This window comes from Ranitomeya variabilis, chromosome 3 (genome assembly GCF_051348905.1).
Source record: "Ranitomeya variabilis isolate aRanVar5 chromosome 3, aRanVar5.hap1, whole genome shotgun sequence".
NCBI classification, from domain to species: domain Eukaryota; kingdom Metazoa; phylum Chordata; class Amphibia; order Anura; family Dendrobatidae; genus Ranitomeya; species Ranitomeya variabilis.
In genome coordinates, this window is record NC_135234.1 from 666,965,596 (window position 1) to 666,982,277 (window position 16,682).

At 45.2% G+C, this 16,682-nt stretch overlaps 1 protein-coding gene across 2 annotated transcripts in view; it reads right to left on the reverse strand.

The window, feature by feature from the left end:
* Positions 1-16,682, reverse strand: part of ENDOU (endonuclease, poly(U) specific) — an 80,721-nt gene that overhangs the window by 13,875 nt on the left and 50,164 nt on the right. For both annotated transcript variants that reach the window (XM_077297900.1, XM_077297899.1), the window contains 2 exons: positions 15,511-15,658; positions 12,978-13,177 (listed from right to left, as the gene is read on the reverse strand). In XM_077297900.1, coding sequence (XP_077154015.1) covers positions 12,978-13,177; positions 15,511-15,658 — 348 coding nt within the window. The remainder of the gene's footprint in view (positions 1-12,977; positions 13,178-15,510; positions 15,659-16,682) is intronic.

The following is a 16,682-nucleotide window of genomic DNA, read 5'->3' on the forward strand; positions in this document are numbered from 1 at the left end:
TGCCGCCACAAGATGGAGCCAGTGACTACAATATCATCTAGGAGGAGGCATTGCACCCACCGTTGCCGGCGCTATTTAATGTGCAGTAGGAGTTGCAGTGTGAGGACTACCTTATACTCTTGCCACCTAATTATTGTGTTTTGAACTGTTGCAATTTGCTGTACCTTTAACTCTTTACCTCCCTGCATGGAGTATCTCCCCTGTAAATAAACCTGTTAACCCTTGCTCTGCATCCAGACGGTCTCTGCATCCTGCATTCCTGCTAGAACCTTACAGTTGCTCCAGTGACCCAGTGACATCAGATACCTTTGCATACGACACTACAACCAGTAACAGCAATGAGTTACTTGTTACAACCTTCAGCAATTTCCTCAATATTCCAACAAATGACTTCCTTACCAGAGATTGCAAGAACGAAAGACGCAAACTCGTCTCGTGCAATCTACAGTGTACCATCCTTGCAGAACACCATCAACAGAACAAAATCAGCAGGAAACTAAAGAGTCACCTGCAACCTACTATTCTCTTTGACTACTGAGAATACTGTGAGACGTTTCAGAAAATCCTCAATAAATGCTCTTTGGTAGGGTTGAGCGAAACGGGTCGATCATTTTCAAAAGTCGCCGACTTTTGGCTAAGTCGGCGTCTCATGAAACCCGATCCGACCCCTGTGCTTGTCGGCCATGCGGTACGCGACTTTCGCGCCAAAGTCGCGTTTCAATGACGCGAAAAGCGCCATTTCTCAGCCAATGAAGGTGAACGCAGAGTGTGGGCAGCGTGATGACATAGATCCTGGTCCCCACCATCTTAGAGAAGGGCATTGCAGTGATTGGCTTGCTGTCTGCGGCGTCACAGGGGCTATAAAGGGGCGTTCCCGCCGACCGCCATCTTACTGCTGCTGATCTGAGCTTAGGGACAGGTTGCTGCCGCTTCGTCAGAAGCAGGGAGAGCGTTAGGCAGGGTCCACTAACCACCAAACCGCTTGTGCTGCAGCGATTTCCACTGTCCAACACCACCTTCGGTGTGCAGGGACTGTGGAAGCTATTTTTTTTTTTTTTTTCCCCTCAGCGCTGTAGCTCATTGGGCTGCCCTAGAAGGCTCCGTGATAGCTGTATTGCTGTGTGTACGCCACTGTGGAAACCAACTGCTTTTTTCAAAGCACATATCCTCTTGTTCCTTCCTTTCTGCACAGCTATCTTTTTTGTTTGTCCACACTTTTTATTTAATTTGTGCATCAGTCCACTCCTATTGCTGCCTGCCATACCTGGCTTAGATTACTGCAGGGAGATAGTAATTGTAGGACAGTCCCTGTTTTTTTTTTGTTTTTTTTGTGGGAGATTAAGATTGGCATTTCTGCTACAGTGCCATCCCTGTGTGTGCCATCTCTCACTGAGTGGGCCATAGAAAGCCTATTTATTTTTTCCGTGATTTGTGTTCTAAATTCTACCTCAACACAAAAACACTACATCAATCAATGGGAGAAAAATATTGGCCTCAGTCAGGGCTTGTGTGCCACTGCTGTGTGTGCTATCTCTCATTCAGTGGGCTATAGAAAGCCTATTTATTTTTTTTTTTTTTTTAATATTATTTGGTTTCTAAAGTCTCCCTGAAAAAAAAAAAAAACCTAAAAAAACAGTGGGAGAGTAATATTGCCCTTTCAGCTTGTGTGCCAGTCTTGACTCCTGGGTGTGCCACCTCTCTCTCTCATTCAGTGGGCCATAGAAAGGCTATTTTTTTTTTGGTTTTTTTAATATTATTTGGTTTCTAAAGTCTCCCTGAAAAAAAAAAAAAAAACATAAAAAAACAGTGGGAGAGTAATATTGCCCTTTCAGCTTGTGTGCCAGTCTTGACTCCTGGGTGTGCCACCTCTCTCCCTCTCATTCAGTGGGCCATAGAAAGCCTATTTATTTTTTTTTAAAAATATTATTGGGTTTCTAAAGTCTCCCTTAAAAAACAAAAAATACATAAAAAAACAGTGGGAGAGTAATATTGCCCTTTCAGCTTGTGTGCCAGTCTTGACTCCTGGGTGTGCCACCTCTCTCCCTCTCATTCAGTGGGCCATAGAAAGCCTATTTATTTTTTTTTTTAAATATTATTGGGTTTCTAAAGTCTCCCTTAAAAAACAAAAAATACATAAAAAAACAGTGGGAGAGTAATATTGCCCTTTCAGCTTGTGTGCCAGTCTTGACTCCTGGGTGTGCCACCTCTCTCTCTCATTCAGTGGGCCATAGAAAGGCTTTTTTTTTTTTTGTTTTTTTTAATATTATTTGGTTTCTAAAGTCTCCCTGAAAAAAAAAAAAACATAAAAAAACAGTGGGAGAGTAATATTGCCCTTTCAGCTTGTGTGCCAGTCTTGACTCCTGGGTGTGCCACCTCTCTCTCATTCAGTGGGCCATAGAAAGCATTTTTTTGTTTTTTTCCTTGATTTGTGTTCTAAAATCTACCTCAACACAAAAACACTACATCAATCAGTGGGAGAAAAATATTGGCCTCAGTCAGGGCTTGTGTGCCACTGCTGTGTGTGCTATCTCTCATTCAGTGGGCTATAGAAAGCCTATTTATTTATTTATTTTTTTTCTTATTATTTGGTTTCTAAAGTCTCCCTGAAAAAAAAAAAAAATACATAAAAAAACAGTGGGAGAGTAATATTGCCCTTTCAGCTTGTGTGCCAGTCTTGACTCCTGGGTGTGCCACCTCTCTCCCTCTCATTCAGTGGGCCATAGAAAGCCTTTTTTTTTTTTTTTTTTTTTTAAATATTATTGGGTTTCTAAAGTCTCCCTTAAAAAACAAAAAATACATAAAAAAACAGTGGGAGAGTAATATTGCCCTTTCAGCTTGTGTGCCAGTCTTGACTCCTGGGTGTGCCACCTCTCTCTCTCATTCAGTGGGCCATAGAAAGGCTATTTTTTTTTTTGGTTTTTTTAATATTATTTGGTTTCTAAAGTCTCCCTGAAAAAAAAAAAAAAAACATAAAAAAACAGTGGGAGAGTAATATTGCCCTTTCAGCTTGTGTGCCAGTCTTGACTCCTGGGTGTGCCACCTCTCTCCCTCTCATTCAGTGGGCCATAGAAAGCCTTTTTTTTTTTTTTTTTTTAATATTATTTGGTTTCTAAAGTCTCCCTGAGAAAAAAAAAAAAAAAAATTAGGTGGGAGATTAATATTGACATTAGTGCTTGAGTGACAGTCCTGCGTGTGTGTCATCTCTGTGATTTTGTGCCACAGAAAACAGAGTGTGTAACATTGTGCCTGATTTTCCTTGTGGTCTCACCAACCTGTTAAGGGATATTGAAATCATACTGAAGTTATAGCTCACCGTGTAAGTTGTTTGACAGCAACAAATAAAGTTACTTTGGTTAAGATTTTAAAACAATGAGGAAGTCTGGTGCAAGAGGTCGTCGTGGGCGTTCATTGTCAGCTGGTAATGATGGTAGTGGTAGTGGAGCATCAGGTGGTCGTGGGGATAAAAATATTCCACCTAAGTCTGGAGCTGTGGAGCCAGTTTCGTCGTCAGGCTACACAAGGCCTCGAACGCTCTCTTTTCTGGGAGTAGGAAAACCGCTTTTAAAGGCGGAGCAGCAACAGCAAGTTTTGGCTTACATTGCAGACTCAGCCTCTAGCTCTTTTGCCTCCTCTTCCGAAACTGGTAAATGTAAAAGCAGCGCGTCGCTTGTGGATGTTCACGGTCAGGGACAAGTCGCTTCCTTGTCCTCCTCAGCAAAAACTACAACAAGAGAGAAGGATGCAGCAGGCGACACAACGGGTCACTCCATGGAGCTCTTTACACATACCGTCCCTGGCTTAGAAAGTGAAACATTTAACAGGCCATGCCCATTACAAGTATATTCTGACATGGAGTGCACTGATGCACAGCCACAGCCAGAGTACTATGCTGCTCCTTTGACTCAGACCACCACATTGCCCTCTCAGGGTACAGATCCACAATCAGACCCTGATGAGACTATGTTGCCCCGCCACGAACGCTATACCACCGACCGACACAGTGACACAGACGAAGTTGCACACGAGCTCGAAGAGGAGGTAATAGATGACCCAGTTATTGACCCCGATTGGCAGCCATTGGGGGAACAGGGTGCAGGCGGCAGTAGTTCAGAAGCGGAGGTGGAGGAGGGGCCGCAGCAGGCATCAACATCGCAACAGGTTCCATCTGCCGGGCCCGTATCTGGCCCAAAACGCGTGTCAAAGCCAAAACCTGTTGGAGCACAGCGTTGCCATCCGGTTAAAGCTCAGTCTGCAATCCCTGAAAAGGGATCCGAGTCTAGGAAGAGTGCAGTCTGGCATTTTTTTAAACAACATCCAACTGATCAGCGCAAAGTCATCTGTCAAAAATGTTCAACTAGCTTAAGCAGAGGTCAGAATCTGAAAAGTCTAAATACTAGTTGCATGCATAGACACTTAACCACCATGCATTTTCAAGCCTGGACTAACTACCAAACGTCCCTCAAGGTTGTAGCACCCTCGGCCAATGAAGCTAGTCAGCAACGCAACATCCCTTCCGTCACTGTAAGGCCACCATTTTCCGCACCACCGGCAGTATCTGTGCAGGTTTCTTTGCCAGCCAAAAGCAGTCAGGGTCAGGGAATCACCAGTTTTGTAGGAGGAAATATTGCATCTAGGGCACCGGCGGAAACAATACCGTCTCCAACCGTCTCTCAGTCTGCCATGTACACCGGCACACCCGAAAGTTCCACGATCTCCAGCTCTCCAGTCCAGCTCACCCTACATGAGACTCTGGTTAGAAAAAGGAAGTACTTATCCTCGCATCCGCGTACACAGTGTTTTAACGCCCACATAGCTAGACTAATCTCGTTAGAGATGATGCCCTACCGGTTAGTTGAAAGCGAAGCTTTCAAAACCCTGATGGAGTACGCTGAACCACGATACGAGCTACCCAGTCGACACTTTTTTTCCAGAAAAGCCATCCCAGCCCTGCACCAGCATGTTAAACAGCGCATCGTCCATGCACTCAGGCAATCTGTGAGTACAAAGGTGCACCTGACTACAGATGCATGGACCAGTAGGCATGGCCAGGGACGTTATGTGTCCATCACGGCACACTGGGTGAATGTGGTGGATGCAGGGTCCACAGGCGACATCAATTTAGGGACAGTTGTGCCTAGCCCACGGTCTAGGAAACAGTTGGCTGTAGGCGTTCGCACCCCCTCCTCCTCCTCCTCCTCGTCCTCCTGCAGAAGCTACAGCTCTTCCACAGAACGCAGTCTGCCAACCACTCCATCGGCAGATGACACTGTTGCACACCAGTTGTCCCATTATGGGCCAGCTACTGCCAAGCGTCAGCAGGCTGTATTGGCTATGAAGTGCTTGGGCGACAACAGACACACCGCGGAAGTTCTGTCCGAGTTCTTGCAACAAGAAACGCAGTCGTGGCTGGGCACAGTAGATCTTGAGGCAGGCAAGGTAGTGAGTGATAACGGAAGGAATTTCATGGCTGCCATCTCCCTTTCCCAACTGAAACACATTCCTTGCCTGGCTCACACCTTAAACCTGGTGGTGCAGTGCTTATTGAAAACTTATCCTGGGTTCTCCGACCTGCTCCTCAAAGTGCGTGCACTTTGCTCACATATCCGACGTTCGCCTGTACACGCCAGCCGTATGCAGACCTATCAGCGGTCTTTGAACCTTCCCCAGCATCGCCTAATCATAGACGTTGCAACAAGGTGGAACTCAACACTGCACATGCTTCAGAGACTGTGCGAACAGAGGCGTGCTGTTATTTATTTGTGGGAGGATACACGGGCAGGCAGTAGGATGGCAGACATGGAGTTGTCAGGTGTGCAGTGGTCTAAGATACAAGACATGTGTCAAGTCCTTCAGTGTTTTGAGGAATGCACACGGCTGGTTAGTGCAGACAACGCCGTAATAAGCATGAGCATCCCCCTAATGCGTCTGCTGATGCAAAGTTTGACGCACATAAAGGAGCAGGCGTCTGCACCAGAGGAAGAGGAAAGCCTTGATGACAGTCAGCCATTGTCTGGTCAGGGCAGTGTACAGGACGAGGTAGCGGGCGAAGAGGAGGTGGAGGACGAGGAGGATGATGGGGATGAGTATATTTTTAATGCCGAACCTTTCCCGGGGGCACAGGAAATTGGTTGCGTGTCACGGCCGGGTTCTGGTTTTTTGAGGGACACAAGTGACGTAGATTTGCCTGCAACTGCCCCTCAACCAATCACAACCGGAGATTTGACAACTGGAACTTTGGCCCACATGGCGGATTATGCCTTACGTATCCTAAAAAGGGACACACGCATTACGAAAATGATGAACGATGACGATTACTGGTTGGCCTGCCTCCTTGATCCACGCTATAAAGGCAAATTGCAAAATATTATGCCACATGAGAACTTGGAACTAATATTAGCAACCAAACAATCAACTCTTGTTGACCGTTTGCTTCAGGCATTCCCAGCACACAGCGCACGTGATCGTTCTCACACGAGCTCCAGGGGGCAGCAGACTAGGAGTGTTAGGGGTGCACACATCAGAAGTGGCGTTGGACAGAGGGGTTTTCTGACCAGGTTGTGGAGTGATTTTGCTATGACCGCAGACAGGACAGGTACTGCTGCATCAATTGAAAGTGACAGGAGACAACATTTGTCCAGTATGGTTACTAACTATTTTTCATCCCTTATCGATGTTCTCCCTCAACCGTCATTCCCATTTGATTACTGGGCCTCCAAATTAGACACCTGGCCAGAATTGGCAGAATATGCATTGCAGGAGCTTGCTTGCCCGGCAGCAAGTGTCCTATCAGAAAGAGTATTCAGTGCTGCAGGTTCAATATTAACCGAAAAAAGGACTCGTCTGGCTACCCAAAATGTTGACAATCTAACATTCATTAAAATGAACCACAACTGGATTTCGAAATCTTTTGCCCCACCTTGCCCGGCCGACACCTAGCTTTCCTATGAAAGGCTCTTGCCTGTGAATTACTTTTCTAATGTCTAATTTGCTGCAGCTGATTGTACAGCATACGACATGTTTACACCTCCCTAAATGGCCAAACTCCCCACACGGGGCCGTGGTATCGCGACTTGGCGCAAGCACCCGTGAGACTGCTGTTTGTCTGAAGAGGTGGGTGTGCTCGCTTTTGGTTGACGGCATTGCTACTGGGTCCCTCATAGTACAATGTAGTGTCTCTGGCGGTGGTGGTGCGCACCCAACGTCAGACACACCGTTGTAACATGAGGGGCCCTGGGGCGGTCCCGCCGGCCTCTAGAGAGTTCCCCCCTACCCCAGCTCAAAATGTGCTCTACCACATGCAAAATTATGTCGCACAGCTCCACCAATCTTTAGTCTATTCGCTGACATCATTCAATGTCTGGCACTGACAATACAAATTTGTAGACATCTATGATGCAACTTAAAGTAGTCTGTGTCTGTGTCCTATATTGGCACCATTAAATAGTTACTGCCAAATTACTATGTCAGAAACTCAGCAGATGAGCCCACCCCTGTACCTAAGTATGCCACCTTTTTTTTTGTTTTGGTTGTTTTGCGAGACATTAACATCTATTTATATTTTGGGAGTACTGCGACAGACACTCCTTCCACTACTCCTCCACTCACCACCAAGCTGCCCGTGTATCCATGTAACCGCTGTAAAACTGCCATGAGCCTATTGTTTGTTATTTTAGGCCTTTGATAGCCTGTCTGCGGTCCCTACTTTAAATACTCCTCCACTCACCACCAAGCTGCCTGCCCGTGTATCCATGTAACCGCTGTAAAACTGCCATGAGCCTATTGTTTGTTATTTTAGGCCTTTGAAGCCTGTCTGCGGTCCCTCCTTCCACTAGTCCTCCACTGACCAGACCACTGCTGCCCGTGTACCCCTGGAACCAATTATAAAGTGCCTACAGCCAGCCCATTTTTTTATGTTAGGCCTTTGAAGCCTGTCTGCGGTCCCTCCTTCCACTAGTCCTCCACTGGCCAGACCACTGCTGCCCGTGTACCCCTGGAACCAATTATAAAGTGCCTACAGCCAGCCCATTTTTTTATGTTAGGCCTTTGAAGCCTGTCTGCGGTCCCTCCTTCCACTAGTCCTCCACTGACCAGACCACTGCTGCCCGTGTACCCCTGGAACCAATTATAAAGTGCCTACAGCCAGCCCATTTTTTTATGTTAGGCCTTTGAAGCCTGTCTGCGGTCCCTCCTTCCACTAGTCCTCCACTGGCCAGACCACTGCTGCCCGTGTACCCCTGGAACCAATTATAAAGTGCCTACAGCCAGCCCATTTTTTTATGTTAGGCCTTTGAAGCCTGTCTGCGGTCCCTCCTTCCACTAGTCCTCCACTGGCCAGACCACTGCTGCCCGTGTACCCCTGGAACCAATTATAAAGTGCCTACAGCCAGCCCATTTTTTTATGTTAGGCCTTTGAAGCCTGTCTGCGGTCCCTCCTTCCACTAGTCCTCCACTGACCAGACCACTGCTGCCCGTGTACCCCTGGAACCAATTATAAAGTGCCTACAGCCAGCCCATTTTTTTATGTTAGGCCTTTGAAGCCTGTCTGCGGTCCCTCCTTCCACTAGTCCTCCACTGACCAGACCACTGCTGCCCGTGTACCCCTGGAACCAATTATAAAGTGCCTACAGCCAGCCCATTTTTTTATGTTAGGCCTTTGAAGCCTGTCTGCGGTCCCTCCTTCCACTAGTCCTCCACTGACCAGACCACTGCTGCCCGTGTACCCCTGGAACCAATTATAAAGTGCCTACAGCCAGCCCATTTTTTTATGTTAGGCCTTTGAAGCCTGTCTGCGGTCCCTCCTTCCACTAGTCCTCCACTGGCCAGACCACTGCTGCCCGTGTACCCCTGGAACCAATTATAAAGTGCCTACAGCCAGCCCATTTTTTTATGTTAGGCCTTTGAAGCCTGTCTGCGGTCCCTCCTTCCACTAGTCCTCCACTGGCCAGACCACTGCTGCCCGTGTACCCCTGGAACCAATTATAAAGTGCCTACAGCCAGCCCATTTTCTTATGTTAGGCCTTTGAAGCCTGTCTGCGGTCCCTACTTTAAATACTCCTCCATTCACCACCAAGCTGCCTGCCCGTGTATCCATGTAACCGCTGTAAAACTGCCATGAGCCTATTGTTTGTTATGTTAGGCCTTTGATAGCCTGTCTGCGGTCCCTACTTTAAATACTCCTCCACTCACCACCAAGCTGCCTGCCCGTCTATCCATGTAACCGCTGTAAAACTGCCATGAGCCTATTGTTTGTTATGTTAGGCCTTTGATAGCCTGTCTGCGGTCCTTACTTTAAATACTCCTCCACTCACCACCTAGCTGCCTGTGTATCCATGTAACCGCTGTAAAACTGCAATGAGCCTATTGTTTGTTATTTTAGGCCTTTGATAGCCTGTCTGCGGCCCCTACTTGCAATACTCCTCCACTGACCACAATGCTGCCTGGAGTGCCTGCCTGTGTATCCATGTAACCGATGTAAAACTGCCATGACTGCCTACTGTTTGTTATTTTAGGCCTTTGATAGCCTGTCTGCGGCCCCTACTTGCAATACTCCTCCACTGACCACAATGCTGCCTGGAGTGCCTGCCTGTGTATCCATGTAACCGATGTAAAACTGCCATGACTGCCTACTGTTTGTTATTTTAGGCCTTTGATAGCCTGTCTGCGGCCCCTACTTGCAATACTCCTCCACTGACCACAATGCTGCCTGGAGTGCCTGCCTGTGTATCCATGTAACCGATGTAAAACTGCCATGAGTGCCTACTGTTTGGTATTTTAGGCCTTTGATAGCCTGTCTGCAGCCCCTACTTGCAATACTCCTCCACTGACCACACCAATGCTGCCCGTGTACCCCTGGAACCTATTTAAAAGTTCATAGAGCCTAGTTATATATTTTATTTACTATTAATAAGGCCATGATGGACTACGCTGTACCATGCTACAAGCTAACCAGTCGACACTTCTTTTGCGAGAAAAGCCATCCCAACCCTCCACCAGCATGTAGAAGACCGCATTGTCCATGCACTCTGGCAATCTGTGAGTACAAAGGTGCACCTGACAACAGACGCATGGACCTGTAGGCATGGCCACGGAAGATTACGTGTCCATTACGGCGCAATGGGTTAATGTGTTGGATGCATGGTCCACAGGGGACAGCCTACTAAGTCTGTCTGCAGTCCCTAATTCAAATTGTCCTCCACTGTCTAAATCGGAGCTTCCACCTTCTGGCTTTCGGCCTATAGTATCAGAAATTAAACTGCATTTGGCCTTCAACTTTGGTTAGGGCCTACTAACGGCTTCTGCCCCTCCCTGGTGTTGCCCTCAACTAAATAAAGCTGAGCTTCAACCTTCTGCTCCAAATTACCATTTTAAAAAATGCAATAGGCTTTTCCGGCCTACTAAAGGTGTCTGTCTGTGTGCCCCTGCCTGGTGTTGTCCTCAACTGAATAAAGCTGAGCTTCAACCTTCCGGCTCTCATTAAGTGGTTTTTAAAAAACAAAATGGTGGTTAGGGCCTACTAACGGCTTCTGCCCCTCCCTGGTGTTGCCCTCAACTAAATAAAGCTGAGCTTCAACCTTCTGCTCCAAATTACCATTTTAAAAAATGCAATAGGCTTTTCCGGCCTACTAAAGGTGTCTGTCTGTGTGCCCCTGCCTGGTGTTGTCCTCAACTAAATAAAGCTGAGCTTCAACCTTCTGCTCCAAATTACCATTTTAAAAAATGCAATAGGCTTTTCCGGCCTACTAAAGGTGTCTGTCTGTGTGCCCCTGCCTGGTGTTGTCCTCAACTAAATAAAGCTGAGCTTCAACCTTCTGCTCCAAATTACCATTTTAAAAAATGCAATAGGCTTTTCCGGCCTACTAAAGGTGTCTGTCTGTGTGCCCCTGCCTGGTGTTGTCCTCAACTAAATAAAGCTGAGCTTCAACCTTCTGCTCCAAATTACCATTTTAAAAAATGCAATAGGCTTTTCCGGCCTACTAAAGGTGTCTGTCTGTGTGCCCCTGCCTGGTGTTGTCCTCAACTAAATAAAGCTGAGCTTCAACCTTCTGCTCCAAATTACCATTTTAAAAAATGCAATAGGCTTTTCCGGCCTACTAAAGGTGTCTGCCCCTCCCTGGTGTTGTCCTCAACTGAACAAAGCTGAGCTTCCACATTCTGGCTTTCGCCCTATACTATCAGATATTAAACTGCATTTGGCCTACTAGTGTGGTTAGGCCCTTGAAACAGTGTCTGCTGCTCTTGGGTTTGCTACTCCACTGAACAAAGCAATGCCGCCTGTTTAGTCCTGTTACCAATTTTGAACTGCATTTAGCCTACTTTATTCTTTGGCCCTATATCTGTTTCCTCCTCATCCTGCCCATTGCCCAGCCACTGCTAAATGAGTCTGCTGGTACATTGACCTAGACCACTACATTCCCCTTGTACTCTACACAGCCAGAATCTGACCCTGCTGAAAGTAAGGTTCCCCTTCCCGCATGTTATACCACCTTACACAGGGACAAAGAGGAAGGTGCAGATGAAAGTGCAGGTTCCTTCATCAGGTGGGGGGGCATACTCGTTGGCGACGTCACTGGCACAGGGCCCCTCAGAGTACGCAAAAGTGTCGCTGCCGGTGGGAGGCGCCCCCGCCATGCAAACACACCGCCGTACTTTGAGGGGCCCTGTGCCAGTGCCAATGCGAACGAGTGGGCCCCCCCCCTGCTTGCTCAGGATCACAGCACTTGCAACGTTTAAATACTTACCTTTCCCTTCAACACCGCCGTGACGTAGTCCGCATTTCCTGGGCCCACGAAAAACTTGAGCCAGCCCTACTCCCCCCACAACTTTCCCCCAATTCCCTATGCCCAACTATTATTATACAGTTAATTAAGATTGGCAAGCTTCAGAAACAAGAATGGATGTTTTTGGCATTAAAATGGGCACTGTAGGTGTTTTCCTGGCCTCCACTCACTGCCGACTATGCTTCCCCATTGACTTGCATTGGGTTTCGTGTTTCGGTCGATCCCCGACTTTTAGCGATAATCGGCCGACTGCACTCGACTCGACTCTGGACAAAATCGGGTTTCCCAAAACCCTACTCGATCTTAAAAAAATGAAAGTCGCTCAACCCTACTCTTTGGACATCATCACACTCATGGTGGAATTCCTTCAAGTCATTGCCAAGTCACAGCAAAATTTCTCTGCCATTGAGTTGCAACTCTCTCCTATTCTAGCCTCCACTGAGTTGACCAATCTGAAGTGACGGACTGCATCCTGCGGGAACAGAATTCTGCAATAAAGAAAGAGACAAAAATTCCAGAGGGACATGGAGGACTACATCCACAACAGAGTATATATATTTCTCCACCACAGGGTGTTGGAGACAAAACCGTGGTCCAAGACAACAGGGCTCGTTCAGCTCAAGAAGTGATTCATCGGTTGGTCAACACAGCAGAACCCATTTTAAAATAGATTGTGTCCTTACGATAGTGGTGATACCAATTATGTTTACTCTTTTTGTCTGTCTGGTTATTGTTTTTATAATAAAGCATGATTTGGTAGATAGAAAGTGATTTTGACCGGCTGCAGATTTTGAAATTTCATCCACAAGTTAAGAAGAACAACAATGGCAAGTGGATTTATACTGGAGAATTTGTACAGTACATGTCACTGTATCTAACACTTGGCACCATGACATACAGTACATTTTCACTCCAGAAGATCCAACCCTTACGAACGTACCCTCACAATTTGTGTTTTCTGACTTTCATATTACATAGTACACTGAGCACTTTAGATTAGATCACTAACCCCTGATGGAAACTCTCTTATGCGTTGATAAATGAGGGACATTTGGCTATTGATTTAGGCACCAATTCTGATTCCCTACAGGTATCAACAGTTTATTCCAATTTCATTCTAGTTGTTAAATCTTTTTCTGCACACAAATTTTCCAATATAAATATATTAATCTTGTTAATTATTTTGATCTTCGGAATTACCTTTTTTGTGGAAAAACGCAAACAATTCCTTCATAACTTTTGTTTTCAGAATCTCTTGGAAGAATTTATCATGCTCCTCAATTTCTTTCTCTGTGAATGTTTCATCAGTTCCAGTCTTTCTGTCATAATTGTCCAGCAGGGCGATAAAAGCTTTGTATGTTGGCCTTTTAAAAATATTTTCATTGACAAACTGGTACAATCTGATAAAATCAAAGACTCTGTGTTATGAAACATCATCATCAACCACCACAAGATAAGCAGATTTGCATTTTTTCTTGTCAGTAATTATTAGCAAAATAAAGCCTTAGAAGTAACTAACTACAAAATATGGACTATCAGTGGCATATCCACCATCACCAGCAAGGGCTGAGCAAAAGCTGCTGCAGTGATAGCAGTTGTATCTGGTAACTCATGGAACCCAATAGCCCACCTACCACCAATGGCATATGATAGCTGGGCGGCCCATCAGGCTTGGTTCACATGTATTAATTGGGTATGGTCACAACAGATGCCATTCTGTGCACACCAGTTGAGACTCTCACATGGCACCACTGGACACAAAACTATACAAACTAATTGGATCAATTTTGTTATTTTTCTTTGGTCTGTTTTCACTATACCTGTCATGGCACTGTTGCCATATATCCCAGAGTTAGGGGCTCCTTCCTTATTCCTAAAGCTAGGGGTGCCCTAGTTATCCCTGCTCCTCAGATTACTTCTAATGGTGAAGATGCCGGGGCCACATGCCTTGCTGAGCTCCTAAATCAGCCTTTATCTGTCCCCTCCCCCACCCAGGGAAGTGAGGAGTTGTAGTGTAGAACAATACACAAGCCAGACTAACAAGGGAAAATGTACAAGGATAAGTGAAAATACCAATTTTTTTTGCAAAAACAAGTTTTTGAATTGTTATATTTTGAGAGCTATAATTTTTCTATATGTGTGCCAACTAAGTCTTATTAGGGTTTGCTTCCTGCAGGACAAGTTGATGTTTACTGGTACCATTTTCAGGCACATAGCATTTTTTGATCGCTTTCTATTTCAATTTTTGGTAGGCAGAATGAACAAAAACCAGCAGGAATGATTTTTTTTATGCTGTTCACCATATGGTAAACGTGATAAGGCATATTATTTATTCTTTGGATCAGTACGATTACAAAGAATTTTATGTAATGTTTTTGATGTGTTGCCACTTTTACACAATAAAAACTATTTTATAAGAAAAAGATTTGTTTTTGTGTTTCTGTATTCTGAGTGCTATAGCTTTTTTTATTTCTCTGCTAATAGAGCTGTTCACAAGTATTATATATTTATGAAATAGAAATTAAAACAATGGTTATGCTTTAAAGGTTTGGTCCCGTGTTTTCTGTTCAGGAGTGTACAGCTCCCAGGCTGCCAATTTCTGGGGAACGGCGCTCCTGCTTGATTGTCATTATGGCAACACTAGCCTGAATTGTGCTCTCCCAATGTTGTTATATGACGCAGCTTTGACTATGCAGCATTGAATATGCAAAGGGAATAAAGCCGGTTAGGATCAGGAGCTAAGAGTGCACTGCAGCAATCTTGGCAAGTGTCAGTGTAGTGTTTACAAGCTCTATTGGAAAGAACTTGTAAGCAGTGTGAAAGTTCAGACGCCGTTGCTGGAAAGCCTAAGTGTCAGGCAACCAAGGTATCAAGTGGATACAATAAAAAATATTACTATAATTATCAAGGAAATGGAGCGGAATTTTAATAAACAGTTGAGTGCAAAAGTGCCTGTGTTTTTACAAGCACTTTCCCATTAATAAAGATTGGAACTCTTTAAGGTGCCCATAGACATTAAATCAAAATGTGCCCAATTCTGTAATTTTGGTGGCAAAGGCCAATTATCTTGTCTGAATTGAGTCTTCCCTAACAGATGATGTTAGGCAAAATAAGGATCAAGCATGCAGAATTTCAACGCTCAAATCTTTTGTTGTTAGGTTATACAAGCTGCCACCCGAGACACCCGGCAGCAGTTTACACCACAAAATTCTGCTTGATCTGCTCATTTCTAGATGCATCACTAGGTGTGAATGAGCGGCTCGAGAGGCGAGTATTTTTTTAAATCATTTTTTAATATCCTGCAGAGAGCGCAGGGGTTAGTTTCTTGATGAACAGTCCCATCTTTGGCTGGTGGGCAGGTGAAGTCACACTTGGTCATTGGGGTGGGACTTGGTAACATTTTGTCCTAGTGCAGACAGGACACATCATGGAGGCTTCTTCTGCAGTCGGTTGTCTTTCAGTCAAACACAGGAAGGTGAGAAGGAGGAGGAGGACATGGCCTAGCGCCTGAGATACATAGATAAGATTTCTTTATATATCTCTCAGCTTTGATTCTAATACGAGACAAAGTAGGATCATAGAAAAGGAGGAGATTAAGATTAAGTGCTGGGATCCTGGTAATTCTTTTATGCATTTTCTATGGTTTGTGTTAAACCTTCATGGCCTACAAGGGTTGTACTTACATAGTTTCATGATAACTACCCCCTACTCCCCCGATGTTGATAGGACTTACGGCTTATCACACAGATCTTCTTTTTCTCTGGTATTTTGTGACATTTCTTGTTTATTTAACGTAATATCCGATTCTGCTGCTTTGTTCACGTCTGACTTATACAAGATCTCAGACACAGCCTTTATCTCATCTTTGCTGATATCGTTTCCTAGAAAGAGAAAATAACTAATTAAAATATGCATCTGGATCAAAATGATCATATTTGTAAGTTTCTTGATTTTTCACTTCATGCCATAGAGGCTCAAAGATTTTTCAATTTTTTTGTTAAGAATTGTGCTTTATTGTGCGTCATTATTTCCATCAAGAGCAAAAAAGCCTTAGTGGAAACTGATAGAAGCAATTATTCCTCAGGCACTGGTGGTACCTGGCAGAATGGCGCTCCGCCATGGCCACTATCATATATGAGATGTGCAGTCTGGACCTTCTGTCCCCTGCCTTCCTATAGTGTGAGAAGTATGTTAGCCTCTCCATTGCTGATCCTAGTCTTCCTTTACTTAGCATCGGCAGAGACTGCTGCACATCCGGCCACTCGCATGGCTCATCAGCCGTGCCGATGCAGGTGAAATGAGAAAGTTGAGCCTAGAGTTTGGCTGCAGCGGTCACTACTGTAGCTGTGATGTCACCACTGCAGCCATGTAAACAAACACCGAGAGGCCGCACTGGAGTAAGGCGGATTTTGTAGTTTGTACACAGGGCATTCCTGCAAAATTAAAAAAGTTAAAGGTGGAAAAGTCCTAATCAAATATTTACCTACCCTTTAACTTGAATAGAACATTTTTTTTTTTTATGATAAATGAATTGTGTGATCAGCCACATGCATTTTAAGAGAACAGGGAACCTGTCTTTAGATTCAGAAACAGCAGGAATCAGACCCTAGTGGCACAGGTCTATCTGTCTATCACAAGAAAACATGAGCCCTCTGGAAAATTAGTGCAGGATGTGCAAGATGTGCCATTAATGAGGAGAGACTGCCATCTGCTGGCCAGCCAAAATCAAGCGGAACCAAAGTGTGCTGAAACATTTGCAGAGGGAAGGACCTTGTGTGTTGGACCAGATCAGGTGATCCGCTGTAAAAACTTCCCTGATATAAAATTCCTGCATACAAGACCACAAGGAGATTTGGCACCAGGAAAGAGAGCGGGCAGATGTGCTCCAGAGACTCTGCTGAAACC